The following is a 17,683-nucleotide window of genomic DNA, read 5'->3' as shown; positions in this document are numbered from 1 at the left end:
AAAGTGGTTCTAGATAAATTTTCTTGTTCTGTGTTTAAGACATAGCACACATAACTTTCTGCATTTGAGGCATAGCACACATACCTCAAGAGCATATAGATATCTGTAAGTTATGTATGTAAAATTTTAAGAAGAATCTAAGTTAATCTCCCCCCCACCACCATGCTCTTGGCATACAGAAGTTCCAAGGCCAGGAATCAAACCTGGGCCATAGCAGTGATCCAAGCCACTGCAGTGACAACTCTGCATTCCTAACCCACTGTGTCACAAGATAACCCCTAAGTTGATCATTTTAAATTACATTTGCTGGAGTTCCTGTTGTAGTTCAGTAGATTAAGAGCCCAAGTTGTATCCATGAGGATGTGGGTTCGATCCCTGGCCTCATTCAGTGGGCTAAGGATCCATCATTGCAGCAAGCCACAGTGTAGGTCACAGATGTGGCTGGGATCTGGCATTGCCATGGCTGTGGTGTAGGCCATTGGCTGTAGCTCTGATTTGACCCCTAACCCAGGAACTTCCATATGCCATGGATACAGCCCTAGAAAGAAAAAATAATTATATTTGCTATTAAGTAATGGCAGCTTCCTGCAGACATTTCTGAAGCCTGCAGTGATGATGATTGCTTTGAATTTGTGGCCTTTTAAAGATTGATAATTGAGTCTTGATGCAAACATTCTCAGGGGGATCATGAAGATGCAGCCCCAGGTGACAAAGGGCCTCCTGGACCACCAGGCTCCCCGGGCAGAGCAGGACCTAGGGGGCCTCCAGGACTGGGATTTCCTGGTCCACCAGGAGAGAGGGGGCCACCAGGAGCACCAGGCTGCCCGGGCCAGAGGGGACCTGATGGCCGAAAGGGTCAGAAAGGTAATTTTGAATGTTTTTGTGCCAGAATGTCTAGTGAAATATGGAAACTAAAGTGAGCCTCTTTTCTGGGCAAAGTTATTTATAGCTACAGCAGAATCTCTAAATAAAATTCCAACAAGCTACTGTTGAAACCTTGAATGTTGTCAAACAAATAAAAGCATTACAGCAGAAGCAATATTTAAAAGAAAACTTTAAAATGCTCTTTGCTACTCTGGCAAATTGCCTTTCATTCATTTCTCAGTATTGGTGTGGACGGTAAATAATACATATGTATCAGAATTACATATGTATGTGTTCACAATCTCTTCCTTTTTACAACCTTTTGAGATAATGCATTGTATTCTAATAAAAGACACTAATATTTCATTTTAAAAATACATCATTGTTCATCAAAACCCAGTGGTAAGTATTCTAGGGAGAAGAAAAAAAAGAAGGAATTTTAAATATATTTGACAGTTATTTGGATTTCAGACAATCAAATGACCTCTAGTTTTATAGCTGAAAACTTTTTAAAAGGTTGGGAGAAGATTTATTTAAGAGTTTCTCTTTTGGAATATGTACATATACCGTCGGTTACATAGTAAATTGTGAAATTTTATAATATAATAATATTTTTGGTCCTTGCTTTGACAACGCAGAAAGACAAATGCCTTGGAATATGATATGGTTTAAAGTTGTGATTGGGTCCACCAGAAAAAAAACTAACATTACTTTTATTCATAGGCTGTATTTTTTTATTCAAGAGCATATGATGTAATACATTCTGAGATGTAATTTCTATTACAAAATGGAGACATTCCATTTTAAAGGAGGCACTTTCAGGTTTTATTTTCTTTACCAACTAAAACGAAGGATGACAAAAACCACCTTGCAGAGTCATTAGAAAAACAGGGGATAGTCTGTTTGAAGCACTGGAACCATGACAGGCCCTCAGTCAGTGGCAGCTGTTATTAGCACCTCTCCCAGTCTTCATTTGCACAATTCCCCCACCTCCAAACTAGGAGCCAAGTCTTAGGAACTCAGTGTTGAATGCTTACTTGCTCTTTCATGATTTACCAAAGCTTCTGATTCCATGGGTGTATATATATAAGTCTATATTTTTTTGTAGATTATTAAGCTGATATTACTTGCAATTGGTATTTTTTTCTCTTTTTTTTATCGCCTTTTTTTTTTTTTTTTTTTTTTTTTTTTTTTTTTTTTTTGGCTTTTAAGGGCCAGCTCTGCGGCACATGGAACTTCCTAGGCTAGGGGTCGAAGAGGAGCTACAGCTGCCAGCATACACCACAGCCTCAGCAACGCGGGATCCAGGCCACGTCTGACCTACACCATGACTCACAGCAATGCCAGATCCTTAACCCACTGAATGAGGCCAGGGGTCACCCACAACCTCATGGATACTAGTCAGATTCGTTTCCGCTGGAATCACTATTTTTCTTATTCCCCTTGTATTTATTACCATTCTGACAGTTGAAGTCCAGATTTCAGGACAGGTCTTCTAGGAATTCAGAATAAAAGTCGTTCAAGGGACCTAAGACTACTTAGGGAGTCTTCTTTTCCTTTGAACGCCACACATGTTATATGAAGAAGTATCTTGATTGAGCTGTCCTTGAGATTCACCTTGCCTGGGACTATAGATTATGTGAATGCCACTTTTTGTCTTGTTGTTATTCCAGGTGATACTATTCCTTGTAACGTAACCTACCCTGGGAGCCCGGGACCTCCAGGTTTTGACGGACCTCCAGGTATGAAGAAGTTATAATCATACACATTGCCAGAGTAAGACAATTGGCAAGACTGATAAACCAATGGCCCGTTCTCAGGGAGACGTTTAGGATATCTCTAAGTGGATTCTAAGGTTTTGAGGCACAATGGGAAAATAGCATTTGTAGCCCTTCCCTCTGGGTCTCAGTCCACTGGAGACACTCTGGGTAATATTTCTGGGCAACGACATTTTCCTTCACTTGATCCTACATCAGCCAAACTGACTCCCCTTTAAGCATTTTAAAACTCTACCTTCTTTCTTGACCTCTGTCCAGAGGGTGAAAAACGACCATTTGCTTACCGATTATATATTTCACTCTATTCTGCTTTCCAAGAGACTTGAATTCCTGACCGGAAACATTCTGAAAAATGCCCATGCGTCTATACCCGTGATTCTGCTTCCACGCAACCGACTTCACTTGACTCAATCATTTATAGCTGAATTAAACTCAAAATCTGTATAAAGAATTTTGCCTAATTCTTTTTTATTCAGAGTTCACTTCAATTGACCCACTAAGTACTAGCCCGGCCACTGAAGGTAGCCTTTCTTGTTCTATGTAACAACAAAAAGTATTAGCGGTTGAATGATGGCTGACTCTCTATTGCTTTCATCAGAATAATGTAGTATAACAGCCTCCAAATCACAGTGGGCTTATTTTCTCTCGTGTGGGTCTGGAGGTTGGCTGGGGTTCAGTGGATCTAAGACAGTCTCTGTTGGCTTGGTCCTGGCCCCCGGTCAGGACAAGTCTGCAGCATGCACCTCATTGTGGGGCCAGGGTGTGCTTGCTTATGTGGTTGCAGAAATGCAGACGGGCAGGCCCAGCTTCAAGGCACAGTTCGTGCCTCTCGTTGCTTCATGGTTGCTAGTATCCCATTGGCCCAAGCAAGTCACATGATCATGCCCCAGCTCAAAGTGTGGGAAATACCTGCCACCCACCACAGGGCAGTGGCAAGGGTGCGGAAGTGTACTTCTGTATTAGTGGAGGGAAGAATTGTTGGTTAACTGATTAGATATTCATTTTCACATTTACTGATAGCCTTTTCATGAATGTGGTTACTTTTAGCAGCTTCAGCCTCAAGGGAAGTGAACGAAGTTCAAGTTCACAGTTGCACCTCCTCTGAAGTCTGTGATTTATAAGTCATTTTAGCGGAGATAATTCCTAGTAGGAAATGACAGAAGATTTTTTTAAAAAAGAGTCCCAATTCCTTTTGCAGATGCTTTTTGCCTGTACTTCATTTAAGGGCAAATACAGTCAGATAGAAAAATAGATTTTGACCTTTATTCTGGTACTTTCTCATCAAGCCACACACTGGCCACCACCTCTCTCCTCTCCAAAGAAAACCTGTATGTGCATATGTGTGTTTGAGACTCAGCATGGGAAGGTACCAAAAATTCATATGAACGGTGGGTGGCGTGTGTCCCAAAGGCTTTCAGGAAGCATCCTCTACAGGATAGCTTCCGAGAAAGTCCCTTAACCCAATCTCTATGACATGCTCATTTAGAGCATGTGACATAAAATGATTGTGTAAGCCAGGCTAGGCAACACTGTTACTTCTATAAAGTAGACATACCCTAAGAGAGACTTTATATAGATTTTTTAAACATGACTTCTTTTGTCCTCATTCGGCTTGTGTTTTCTTGAGTTTGTGTTTTGTTGCTGTTGTTTAGGTCCAAAGGGATTTCCAGGTCGTCGAGGCACTCCTGGACCAAGGTGTTTGGATGGGCAGAAGGGTCAGCGTGGCCAACCAGGAACCTCAGAAATACCTGGTCCTCCTGGTAAAGAAGTGCTTTTCATTTAGGGATGTTTGATACATCAAAACTGGATGATCTCAGTCAGCAAATGGCCCAGGGATTCCTGGATGATGCGGGAAGGGTTTTTCTTGAGACCTTCAGCACTTGGCTGTGTTTCAGTCCCTTCTAGATTTCTATGACACTTTTGTGACTTCTCGGGGCTCCTTAAACCTGAAGCATGAGTTATAGGCCATTATCGGTCTATGATGTAGAAACTGCCCAGTCCAGACAGACAATTTGCTAGTAAAATGAAAGCAATTAGGGAAAGATCATTGGCTAATAGGAAACACAGTTCCAATTTATTTTCTGACAAAAGGTAGCAAGAAACAATATTGCCTCTTCTTAATTTTAGTAAGAATCCCTGTATTTGAAAACAATGTGTTTTTAAGCAAAGTAGGATTTTTATATATGTGTTGGTGCTGTATTTATACATTTAGCAATGTCAATTTTTTCTGTTTAATAGGTTTTCGTGGTGACACGGGAGATCCAGGTTTTGGAGGTGAAAAGGGGTCCTCGCCTATTGGGCCCCCAGGTTCTCCGGGGTCACCTGGAATGAATGGTCAGAGAGGACCCCCAGGAGACCCTGCTCTTGGCTACCCAGGACCCCCAGGAAAGAGGGGTCTTTTCGGATCCCCAGGGTCAAAAGGACTCAGAGGAGATCCTGGACGTCCAGGGGCTACAGGTAGGAGAGCTGCCCGGTCTCTGTGGTCCACGAAGCCGGCTTGGTTCTGGAACGGGTCTCTGAAGAGTATTTAGACTATCTTAGTTTTTTCTTTTTATGGCTGTACTTGTGGCCTATGCAAATTCCCCGGGGCCAGACGTCAAATAGGAGCTGCAGCTGCAGCCTATGCCACAGCCAGGGCCACACTGGATCCAAGCCGTAGCTTGAGGCAACACTGGATCCTCAACTCACTGGGCAAGGCCAGGGATCAAACCTGTATCTTCACAGACACAGCATTGGGTCCTTAACCTGCTGAGCCACAGCAGAAACTCCTGTTTAGACTAACTTGCTTCAACAATCTAGAATGGAAAATTTTCACTCAAGCATCTTCTCTCATTCATGGGCAGTGGTTACACGTCTAAAAACCTGCCTCCCTGCTGTTGCCGTTGCATTTTATTGGTTATTTTCCACCCCACCCCGCCGTGGCTCTGTCACTTCCCTTTGGTTCAGTACAATTTGATACTGGATGTCTGCCTGCTTTGGACTCAGGACAGGAAGCTAGCACTGAGGACCAGGGTCCAAGCGACCTGCCCGCTGTCACCACCAGCCTGAAGGAGGGGAGGACAGATCATCAGAGCAGAGACGCACAGAGGGGCAAAGCAGTGTAGGCTGCGCTCAGGGGAAACTCCGGGGAAGAGCTGGGCACGCGCTGAGCACGAGCTGAGCCCTGGCAGATGCTGCACTGTTTGAACGGGTGACAGGGTGGAGGGACTTGCATTCTGGCAGGGGCGGCAGGCAGGGCAGTGAAAACTCAAGACAGGAAGGTGGCCCTGACACTGATTCACATTCTTTTGGGAAAACACCATGGATTCTTTTTTTTTTTTTTTCAGTTTAGGGCTGTACCTTCGGCATATGGACGTTCCCGGCCTACACCACAGCCACAGCAATGCAAGATCGGAGCCCCCTTTGTGGCAACCTACGCCTCAGCTTGCAGTAATGCGAGAGCCTTAACCCTCTGAGCACGGCCAGGGATCAAACCCACATCATCATGGATACTAGGTGGGGTCTTAACCTGCTAAGCCACAATGGGAGCTCCCCACTATGGATTCTTCAGGCTCACCAGCCAGCAGAGGTTTTCATATTTTAATGTATTTCAAAGTAACCTGGGGGGAGGGGGCGGTTATTAACGTCCTTAACATCCTCTGGGCCCCACTCTTAGGAATTGAGATTCATTACATCAGAAATGGGTGAGGGCCCAGCAGTCTGGTTTGAACATGGCAGCAGTGGTGACCAAAAGTGGACCCCAGACCAGAATTTTACAAAGACTGTTTTGGGGAGTTCCCATTATGGCTCAGCAATAACAAACCTGACTAGTATCCATGAGGATTTGGGTTCCATCCTTGGCCTGGCTCAGTAGGTTGGTGTTGCTCTGAGCTGTAGTGTAGGTTGCAGATCCCATGTGGCTCAGATCCCATGTGGCCGTGGCTGTAGTGTAGGTCAGCAGCTGTAGCTCTAATTCGACCCCAAGCCTGGGAAGCTCCCTATGCTGCAGGTGCTATCTTGCAAAACAAAACAAAACAAAACAAAACAACAAATACCGTTCTGGTTCTCTTCTAAAGGTAGATGGGCCAGTGTTTCTTAGGTGCCCAGGAGAGCCCAGTAGCACAGAGAAAATGGGGAGCCAGGGAAAGGCAGCCTTATTCTTTGTCCTCAGGGAGCTTATTCAGTAGTTTACAAGGTGGAAGCATTCACATACGAAACCTCACTTCATTGGAATGGAACAAGATAATACCTTATGTGAGTCAGTGAAAATAATTTTGACCCAGTAATCCCACTATCTCGTTTGTGAAATGTATTTAAGGGGTGTGTTCAGCAGAAGATGGAAGTTAATATGAAAATACTGTTGTATTATTCACAGAGGAGGAGCAGTGGAGAACAATAAAGAGTCAAGGACATATACACATATACACGCTCACACACCACACTCAAGGGAATGCTATTCAGCTGTTAAAAATTAAAATCATTGTGATAGAGCATGACAGTGTGAGAAAAAGAATGTATATATGTCTGTGTGGCTGAGTCACCTGGCTGTACAGTAGAAAATTGACAGAACACTGTAAACCAGCTATAATGGGAAAAATAAAAATCATTATAAAAAAGATGGAAAGTTAAAAAAAATTATATTTGAAGGATTACAATAAAGTGGGAAACATTTGCAGCTTAACATGCAATGTGGGTATTCCTGTTGTGGTGCCGTGGAAACAAATCCAACTAGGATCCATGAGGATGCAGGTTCAATCACTGGCCTTGCTTAGTGGATTAAGGATCTTGCATTGCTGTGAGCTGTGCTATAGGTTGCAGATGTGGCTCGGATCTGGCATTGCTGTGGCTGTGGTGTAGGCCAAAGGCTACAGCTCTGATTCCATCCCTAGGCTGGGAACCTCCATATGCTTACGGTGTGTCCCTAAAAAAGCAAAAAAAAAAACAAAAAAACCTGAACAAATGCAATATGAAATAATCCAACAATTGAATGTGCACTGTGATTACTATAAAAAATGCAAACATCCGAAGCAAAACACAGTGAGAACATGAAACAAAGAATAGATTTCTAAGTTAGTGTGTAGAATTATGGAAGGCTTTTTTTCCCCTGAAGATTATGAGGCTGTGTTTTCAGTATATAAAAATTGGAGATTGAAGTGATGAAATCACTTACAAAATGCAAATTCAGGCAATGCAAACTGGGTCTGTAAGCATTACGGAGATTTGGTGTAAAAACCTGCTACAGTGTTAGAGATTAATTAAAACCAGAAAGAACTGCATGGTTTAAAAAAATTTTTTTTTTAGTTTTATGGCTGTACCCACAGCATATGGAAGTTCCCAGGCCAGGGATTGAATTTGAGCCACAGCTATGACCTACACCCCATCCTTTAACCCACTGCAAGGAGCCAGGATCAAACCCGCACTTCTGCAGTGACCTGAACCACCGATGGACTCAGATTCTTAACCCACTGCACCACAGTGGGAATGCCATGTTTTTTGTTTTTTGCTTTTTTTTTTTTTTTTTTTTTTAAGGGCCACACCTGTGGCATATGGAAGTTCCCAGGCTAGGGGTCAAATCAGCCTATGCCACACCCACAGCAACATGGGATCTGAGCCCTGTCTTCGACCTACACCGCAGCGCATAGCAGTACCAGATGCTTAACCCACTGAGCGAGGCCAGGAATCGAACCACATCCTCATGGATACTAGTTGGGTTTGTAACCCACAGAGCCACAATGGGAACGCCTTCCTTTTTTTTTTTTTTAATTTGCATAAGCAACTTCTGAATTGTCAGCATAACCTTATCAAGTAACGCTTATAGCAATGCGTGGTTTTCCCATGCACTTGGCGCTCCGTACAGTCCATGACAAGAAAATCCACTCAGAGTTTTAACTCACTGGAGCCCTGAGCCAGGAACAAAATGTTTACTTCCAGTATTAAAAAGCATGCATACCATGGAGGGCCATCTGTGTAGTGCTATGCCCTGACTGTCACAGATGAACTGTATCATTTCAGGGCCAGCGGGCATGCCGGGATTCCCAGGTCTCAAAGGTCCCAAAGGCAGAGAGGGACGGGCCGGCTTTCCAGGTGTCCCAGGTCCACCCGGCCATTCCTGTGAAAGTGGTGCTCCAGGAAGACCAGGGCCTCCAGGGCTCCCCGGGGCTCCAGGCAGTCCAGGTAAGTGCCAACAGGTGTCAAGAACTGTGACAGGTGTGGGGCTTCACCCTACTTACAAAGGAATAAGCTCACCTGTTGCTCTTTTATGGATGCAGACAGAAGCAAGACTCTTGGGTCTGATACAAAGGCCTCTAGTAGCAGGAGCTTCATGTTGGTTTGTGTCATTTTCCTGTATCACCCAAGTCTCGCGGGGGTGATCCAGGAGGGGCTAGGGGATGCCTCATACTTGGTGGGTTGCAGTGTCTGAGCCCAGGGTACCACAGCTGTATGGTAACCTGCAAGACATCCTGCTTCTCTTACTGGAGGAGGCTCTGTATCATCTGCCAAGGCTGCTCACTGCCAACGCATCCTTGAGAAATAGCCCAGGTAAGGATGGGCTTCTCTCTTTGACACACCTGGCAAGACATCATAGGAGCTCAGAGACCCGTGAAAAACTCTCTCTCGGCACAGGGTGCTGGGGGTTCTTTCCAGTATGATCTTTCTTTCTCCATCCAAATTGTCACCTGTTATTTAAATCCCACTGTGTTTATCCGCATCCGGGAATATGCCCTCTCAAAGGATCCAAGTGAGATTGGAGCAAACTCTGCCACTGCAGCTTTGTTTCTATAGTTCCCTCGTGAGCGTGAACGGCCTGACCAAAATGTACTTGGCCGTAGCTTCAGGAAGCCCCTGGAATGTTTTCTTCTATTAATGCCCACCCAAGAGTAAATACAAATTCTTAACCCTTAATCCATTTTCCATTTTAAAAGACTCTTTCTAGTAGTCTTGCATCTCAACTGAGAAATATTTATTAAAGTCATTGGTCTATCTTTTTATAGAAGCCAGAAAAGTATATTCTTGGATGGGGAGTCACTACTGTTTTTGTTTTTGGTTTTTTTTTTTGGTTTTTTCAGCTGATAACCATTGTTTAGTTGGCCATAGATACACAATTTAAGCTGCAATTTTCCTGCCTGTGTGTGAAGCCAGTTTTTTTTTCCCGTTTTTCTTTTTAGGGCCGCACCTGCAGCATATGGAAGTTCCCAGGCTGGGGTGGAATTGGAGCTTCAGCTGAGGCCTACACCACAGCCCACAGCCACGCCAGATCCTTAACCCACTGAGCGAGGCCAGGGATCCAACCGGTGCCCTGTGGATACTAGTTGGGTTCGTTTCCACTGAGCCACAATGGGAACTCCCCTGAGGCCAGTTTTCAATCGTCATACCTTGTTGTCACTGTGGTTTGTCACAGGTGCCCCCGGTTGGAAAGGACAGAGAGGGGACATGGGGCCTCCTGGACCTGCTGGAATGAAGGGTGTCCCTGGAGTCCCAGGACGGCCAGGGCCAGATGGACCCCCAGGGCCCCCAGGAGTCCCAGGTCGCTTTGGGGATGATGGGCTACCTGGTCTTCCAGGCCCAAAGGGTAGGTAGTGCTTTTCCATGATATTATCCCCCCATTTTATAACCTTGAAATCCACTGCCGAGTGAAGGCTATTCCATGTGCCTGTGCTGTGGAATTAACTGTTATGTTAGACTGACTTGGTCTTTTGTGACTTCTCCCTTCTTCTTGTCCTCCGTGTGGTCATTTCTAGGGGCAGAATGTTTTGGTTTGGGTCAATGGGAAAAGAGGACGGGGTGTGTGTGTGTGTGTGTGTGTGTGTGTGTGTGTGTGTGTGTGGCAGGATTGGGTCCACACAACCCAGAAACACTTCTGCTCTAAGGCCTGGGTAGTGCTGATAAAGTGTGGGGTCGGGGCTGACCTGCTTCCACCCACCCTCCACCTCACCTCCCCACCACCCAGTTCTCTTAACGCTTTATGCGGTCAGGACTCAGAAGCCCAGGGGGCTGCAGTTCAGATCTGAAGGGCAGAAAATGGAGCCTTGGGTGGGACCCGCAGTTCTTACAGGCACAAGGAGGAGGGACAGCAGTTGTTGCCTCCAGCACCAGCTCAGAGGTGAGGGGGGGAGCACGCATCTCTGCATGGACGACAAGGAGCACAGATCTAGGAACCACACCAGCCTTTATGACATTTCCCCCAAAACGTCATGTTCTTATTCATCAGGACCCCAGGGGCTGCCTGGCTTCCCGGGTTTTCCGGGGGAGAGAGGAAAGCCTGGCCCGGATGGACACCCTGGCCCAAAGGGAGAACTCGGAGAGAGGGGTTGGCCTGGCTTCCCGGGAGAGCGCGGAGTGAAAGGCATCAAAGGTAACCGCAGCTGACAGCACCGGGATGCAACATAGGTGGTTTTCAGTGTTGATCAGAATCTAGACGTATGACCCCTAAAAAAATAAAATGGGGAGTTCCCGTTGTGGCTCAGTGGGTTAAGAACCTGGCAGAGTGTCCATGAGGTTACAGGTTCGATTCCTGGCCTCGATCAGCAGGTTAAGGATCTGCATTGCCACAAGCCGTGGCATAGATCACAGATGTGGCTCAGATTCGGTGATGCTATGCCTGTGGTGTAGGCTGGCAGCTGTAGCTCCGATTCAACCCCTAGTCAGGGAACTTCCATATGCTGCAGGTGTGACCCTAAAAAGAAAAACAAGAGAGAGAGAGAGAGAGAAAATACATTTTAAAAATGGGTACATCCTGCAGGTTTATTCTTCTGCTTTTTGAATCTATGGAGTTCATTTTAGGATTTTAAATAAAATTTCTTTTCCTCGCCTCTCAATCTGATCACATATAACTCTGGTAAATGAACTGTTCTATTAAAAGAAAAAAAAAATAACAGGGGCTTTGATTGATAGCTTTTGGATTTCAGAAAACCATCTCACCCTTTGGGAAGAGGTGACAAGGCAGGATTCTGACCCCAAATGGTGCTTCCATTTTTTTAAAGGAAAAATATATATTTTTTTGTTAAAAGCCAGATATAAATATTTTAGCCTTTGCAGGCTGTATGGTCTCTGTTGAAATTACACAACTCAGGAGTTCCCGTCATGGCTCAGTGGTTAACAAACCCGACCAGCATCCTTGAGGATGTGGGTTCGATCCCTGGACCTGGCTCACTGGGTTAAGGATCTCACGTTGCCATGATCTGTGTACAGGTCGCAGACGCAGCTCAGATCCCGAATTGCTGAGGCTGTGGTGTAGGCTGACAGCTACAGCTCCAATTGGACCCGTGGCCTGGGAACCTCCATATGCCATGGGTGTGGCCCTAAAAAGACACACAAAAAAGAAATTACACAACTCAGGTTTTATAGTATAGCAGCCCAAGGCAACATGTAAACACACAAACCTAGCTATGTTCCAGTATAATTTTCTTTATGGACACTGAACTTTGAACTTCATTTGATTTCACATTATAAAATATTATTCTTATGTCGAGTCCCCTCAATGATTTAAAACTGTGAGCATCATTCATAACTCAAAGATTGTATAAAAACTGGCAGCGGGCAGGAGTTGACCCTCAGGCTGCAGTGTGCTGACCCCTGAATTAAATCAGGCCACTTTCATCTGGACCACAAATTGCATCCTCCCCACCTTCATTTAGAAAGAGTGTTTTCACCACTGTGGGGAAAAAAAAGGTTAAGACCACAGGTGGCAATGCTCTGTGCTCATCCCTGTTAAATATTTACTTCGATTTCTTAGCTATGAGGCTGTGGTGAGTGAAGGTCTGGTTTCCTTTCCAGCATTAAGAATAAATCCTTGGGAGTTCCCATTGTGGCTCAGCAGAAATGAACCTGACTGGTATCCACGAGGACACAGGTTCGATCCCTGACCTCACTCAGTGGGTTAAGGATTCAGCATTGCCTTGAGCTGTGGTATGGGTAGCAGACACCACCTCAGATATGGCAGCTCTGATTTGACTCCTAGCCTGGGAACCTCCATATGCCTCGGGTGCAGCCCTAAAAAGACAAAAGAAAAAAAAAAGAATAAATGCTTGACTATTTCTAGAAACAAGATTTTTTCTCTGTAAAGCACTTTGGGCAAATAGCCTCATATTCAATTCAAATTACTTTTAGTTGATTGATTCTACTATTATTTTTTGTTTCACTAGCCTGTAAATTATTATGCAGAATCAAGGAATCAGAGTCATTCTTTATATTATTATTATTATTATTTGCTATTGAGGGCCACACCTATAGCATGTGGAGGTTGCCAGGCTAGGGGTCAAATTGGAGCTGCAGCTGCTAGCCTACACCACAGCCACAGCAATGCAGGATCCTTAGCCCACTGAGCAAAGCCAGGGATCGAACCCGCATCCTTGTGGATCCTAGTCAGGTTTGTTAACCACTGAACTACAAAGGGAACTCTCAGAGTCATTCTTTGCTAGCTTACATAAGTGAGGTTTGCTGTGCTAATATGCTCCTATACATTTATCCCACTAAAAATATTTAGAATTGGGTTAATGCCAGTGATGTGTCAGTAAGCTAGTTCTCTAAAATAAAAATTTTTTAAAATGTCCTGATGTGTAGTGTGTTTGCTGATTGCTTTGGCATGAGTTCTCCCAGCGATAATACGCCCACAATGACTGATTTAAAACTACCAGTGGCAGGAGTTCCTGCTGTGACACAGTGGGTTAATGATCCAGCTTGTCTCCGTGGAAGTTGGTTCGATCCTCAGTCTGGCGTGACGGGTTAAGGATCCAGCGTTGCCACAGCTGTGGAGTGGGTCGAAGTTGGAGCCCAGATTCCATCCCTGGCCTGGGAATTTCCACATGCCGAGGGTGGGCCAAAACATAAAAAATAAAACTACTAATGGTTTAAGAGCTAGTTTATACAATTCTTGTCTTGTTCATAACTGGCTGTCACCAAGCCGAGTTGAATCCATTCTAACTCATGTCTACAGCTGGACAGTGTTTGTGGAAATCAAGAGAAATATTTTGTACCCTTTCTACTTGCAGAATTCTCCATGTGGAGAACTAAATATCTGTTTTTTTAATGTAAGGGGAGAAAAGGAGGGTGGTTAGGAAGAAGAAGATACGGAACTGGAAAACATGAGATAGACAATTCAAAATTTCAAGATAGGGAGTTCCCGTCATGGCTCAGTGGAAACGAATCTGACTAGTAACCATGAGGATGCAGGTTCAATCCCCGACCTTGCTCAGTGGGTTAAGAATCTGGTGTTGCTGTGAGCTGTGGTGTAGCTTTCAGATGCAGCTTGGATCTGGCATTGTTATTGCTGTGGCTGTGGTGTAGGCTGGAGGCTACAGCTCTGATTTGATCCCTAGCCTGGGAACCTCCATGTGCCTTAGGTGTGGCCCTAAAAAGACCAAAAAAATTTTTTTTACAGGATGAAGAGATATATTTTAGATTCAGAATTTTTTAAGCCTATCTTTTTTCACTTAAGACTCTGAGACCAGTTTGGTTGAATTTAGCAAACATTCACTGAGCACTCAGTGTATATGAGAACAAGTTGGGGAAGGATTGTAAGACATGGCCCTTCCTTTAGAAAGTCAATCAACAATATTGATACTGTGCAATCTATGAACATAAATACAGTTTAGTAGATTAAATAGGGATGTGCAAACTAGACATAATCACATGTGTGGTGCTTACCTTTGTTTTGCTTTTGTATAATTAATATCTAAAGGAGCAAGAGGACCTCCAGGATATGAAGGAGAAATGGATATTATTTCGAAAAGGGGGCAACCTGGGGAAACTGGACTGCCTGGAGATGCTGGATTCCCAGGAGAGGGAGGTAAACATATGCTTTTATTTTATTTTATTTTATTTTGTTTCATTTCATTTTATTTTATTTTTACCTTTTTGGCTATCCCACCACATATGGAATTCCTGGGCCAGGGATCAGATCCAAGCTGCCGTTGCAGCCTATACCACAGCTGTAGCCACGCTGGATCCTTTATCCTCTGTGCCGGGCTAGGGATTGAACCTGCATCCCAGCACTGCAGAGATGCCACCAATCCTGTTGTGCCACAGCGGGAACTCTGGTTTTTTGTTTGTTTGCTTGCTTGCTTGCTTTTTAGGGCCACACTCGAATCATATGAAGGTTCCCAGGCTAGGGGCCAAATCGGAGCTACAGTTGCCGACCTACACCACAGCCACAGCAATGCAGGATCCGAGCCGCGCCTGTGACCGACACCACTGCTCACAGCAACACCAGATCCTCAACCCATTGATAAAGGCCGGGAATCAAACCTACAACCTCATGGTTCCTAGTCGGATTCGTTAACCACTGAGCCACGACGGAAACGCCTCCTTTCTTTTTTTTTAAACACCTCAAATAAGTTGACACCTTACAGATAATTCAAACAAGCATGTGTATTAAACAACTTTCCCCAAAAAAACTCTTCTACTGATATTAGAAACAGTCATTCTTTAGATAAAAATGTAAGTATATACTAAGGAAACTCATGGTACTTATTTTTTTCATACTAGAACTTAACTATAGATCCTATGTATTTGTAGATTTGGGTGATCCAAACTAGGATCAGTCCGGACAGATACATGGAACACTGGTTCCAGGTTTGAAGTATTCCTGGTTTCAGTGGCTGGTATTAAAATGAGCAGCACAGTGACTGGCCAAATCAGTTCAAGCAGAACTGCTCAACTTTTCGTGTGCATCCAAGTCTCTTGGGCCCTTGGTCACATACAGGTGCTGGACCAGCAGGTCTGGGGCAGATCTGACTCTGCCTTTCTACCAAGCTCCCTGATGCCTGTGCCACTGGTCCCCAGAAATACCACCCAGCAAGGATTTTGACAACCGCGTTTGTATGTCCTTTCCCTGGTTCAGATTTAATCTGAGACCTGGGTTCTTGTCTTGGCTCTCTCCTTAACTATCTGCTAGGGGACGCATATTTTACCATCTCTGGGTAAGTACGTCCTCATTTGTAAAAACAGCATGTTAAAGGGAAGTAAGCAAGGCTGTTCATTCCTACCCTGCACAGCCCTGAGTCTCTTCATGGGCAGCTCGCTTCACAGTGAGGTCCCAGGAGCCAGAAACCACCGTGTTGCAGCTTCAGGCAGGAATTAGGATTCCCAAGTCCTAGGAGATAGTTTCAGGATTTCCTCTAAGAGGTTTGTAACACTTCCATCCCCCTCAGGTGATAAAGGCCATCCTGGGATGCAGGGGAGGAGAGGAGAGCCAGGAAGCCACGGACCACCTGGATTTCACAGAGGGGAGCCAGGGAGAAATGGGCAGCCAGGTCCTCCTGGACCCCCAGGCCCTCCAGGCTCACCTGGGCTGAGAGGGATCATTGGTTTTCCAGGATTTCCAGGTGACCAGGTAAGTGACCATTGTCTTGGGAGGAAAGAAACTAATAATAGTTCTCTATTCTCAGGATGCCCATAGGAGTCTTACCTTGCCAGGACATATCATGGCCCTTTCACTGGCTTCCAGGGACGATGGAGACTTCTGGAAGGCCAAGATATAACTGTAATTTCTGACCAGTGTTCATTCCTGGGTCCCGTGACATAGATGATCAAGGCTGTTATTTTACGTACTCACATCCTACCCCCAGCCTTGTTTGGACAGCTCTAAGGAGCCTCAGGACTACTGGTTTACCAAAACAAAGAGTCGTCTGAAAAATAACCCAGCTTCTGGTTTCTAAGTCTTCCTCTCCAATGGAAGATATCATAGATTTTGTTGGATACATTTTTATATTTACCATCATGAGCAAAATACCCCTTGAGAGCCCAGGAAGAACAAAGGTAGTACCCTATATCACAACGTCTGAAAAATGTATAGCATCCTTTGCTACCCATCTGTTGGAATAAGATGTTTAAAGTTTGGGGTATGGAATAATTTAGAAATACATTTTATTTGGTATTAATTTACTCATTCAAAACTTAAAGTTCAGGAGTTCTAATTGTGGCTCTGTGGGTTAAGGACATGATGCTATCTCTGTGAGGTTGTGGGTTTGATCCTTGGCCTTGCTCTGTGGGTTAAGGATCCAGCACTGCAGCATAGGTTACAGATGTGGCTCAGATCTAGCATTGCTGTGGCTGTTGTGTAGGCTGGGCAGCGGCAGCTCTGAGTTGACCTATGGAAGCCTGGGAACTTCCATATGCTGCCAGTGCAGCCCTAAAAAGAAAAAATAAGTAAAAACTTAAAGTTCAAGTTATGTGATGCAGTTATCATTTTTGCAATAGGGTATAGAGTATTGGATGCCGCCTCCTGGCATTGCTAATTCTTGAAGAGTTTTGCCATTGTTTAAAAACTAGATGCATGCAGTAGTAAGCTTGCAGCGCATTTCCAGTTTTCTTTACCACTGCAAATAGTAAAAGCCAAATTAGTTGTAGAATATTATAACAGCATCATATCAAGCATGTGTCATTTGTATTTGAAATCAAATTAAAATCTTACTTCTGTTTTATTAAACTATCAGGGTGAGCCAGGTTCTCCAGGGCCCCCTGGACTTCCAGGAATCGATGGCACAAGAGGACCTAAAGGTATGGTTTGGGAATACAGCAACATCCATCAAGTTCATAGTCCTGCATGTTTGTAATGTTGTGAGCAAGTGCTTTGGGCATGGAAGGTAAAATATAGCAAATAAACTGCAACATTCAAGGGGTTCTTTTTAGACTCTACTAGATAATCAAACCATCAAGACTAAGCATCTACACGTGTCATTCAGATCTAAGGGCACCATATAGACAACAGCCTGCCTTCCTCCTTGTTAGGAGTCCTCGCAGCTGTCCTTGCAGTGACCGCAGCTCTGTAAGTGACAGCTCAGGTGCAAGGAGAGAGATCCACATTGGGGGGTCTGTGTCCCCAGGCCCTAGTATCTTCTAAGGATTCCATAGGTACAGCTTTCAGGGTCCCAGTTACAAGGTCATGGTACACAGAGAAGGTCAAAGCCTTGACTTCTCGCTAAGTGTTAATAGTTCACTTAAGAATTCCTGGGTGACTAATTTACAATTGGGTTATTTTTACCACAAGCCCAGGGTCAGCAAATGTGTTTTTCTCAAAGGGCCGGATCATAAATAGCTGTAGCTGTGTGGTCCCTGCTTCAATA

At 44.6% G+C, this 17,683-nt stretch overlaps 1 protein-coding gene across 1 annotated transcript in view; it reads left to right on the top strand.

The window, feature by feature from the left end:
• The window catches only part of COL4A4 (collagen type IV alpha 4 chain), a 140,075-nt gene that overhangs the window by 82,563 nt on the left and 39,829 nt on the right, over positions 1 to 17,683 (top strand). Inside the window, 10 exon segments of the mRNA XM_021075271.1 lie at positions 681 to 864; positions 2,538 to 2,606; positions 4,295 to 4,402; positions 4,881 to 5,099; positions 8,634 to 8,795; positions 10,021 to 10,191; positions 10,831 to 10,974; positions 14,299 to 14,406; positions 15,770 to 15,951; positions 17,054 to 17,117. Of these exon segments, the coding sequence (XP_020930930.1) occupies positions 681 to 864; positions 2,538 to 2,606; positions 4,295 to 4,402; positions 4,881 to 5,099; positions 8,634 to 8,795; positions 10,021 to 10,191; positions 10,831 to 10,974; positions 14,299 to 14,406; positions 15,770 to 15,951; positions 17,054 to 17,117 (1,411 nt within the window).

The sequence above is a fragment of the Sus scrofa genome, chromosome 15, assembly GCF_000003025.6.
Source record: "Sus scrofa isolate TJ Tabasco breed Duroc chromosome 15, Sscrofa11.1, whole genome shotgun sequence".
Lineage (NCBI taxonomy): Eukaryota > Metazoa > Chordata > Mammalia > Artiodactyla > Suidae > Sus > Sus scrofa.
The sequence above is the reverse complement of the archived record's forward strand: the minus strand, read 5'-3'. Positions and strand labels throughout refer to the sequence as shown.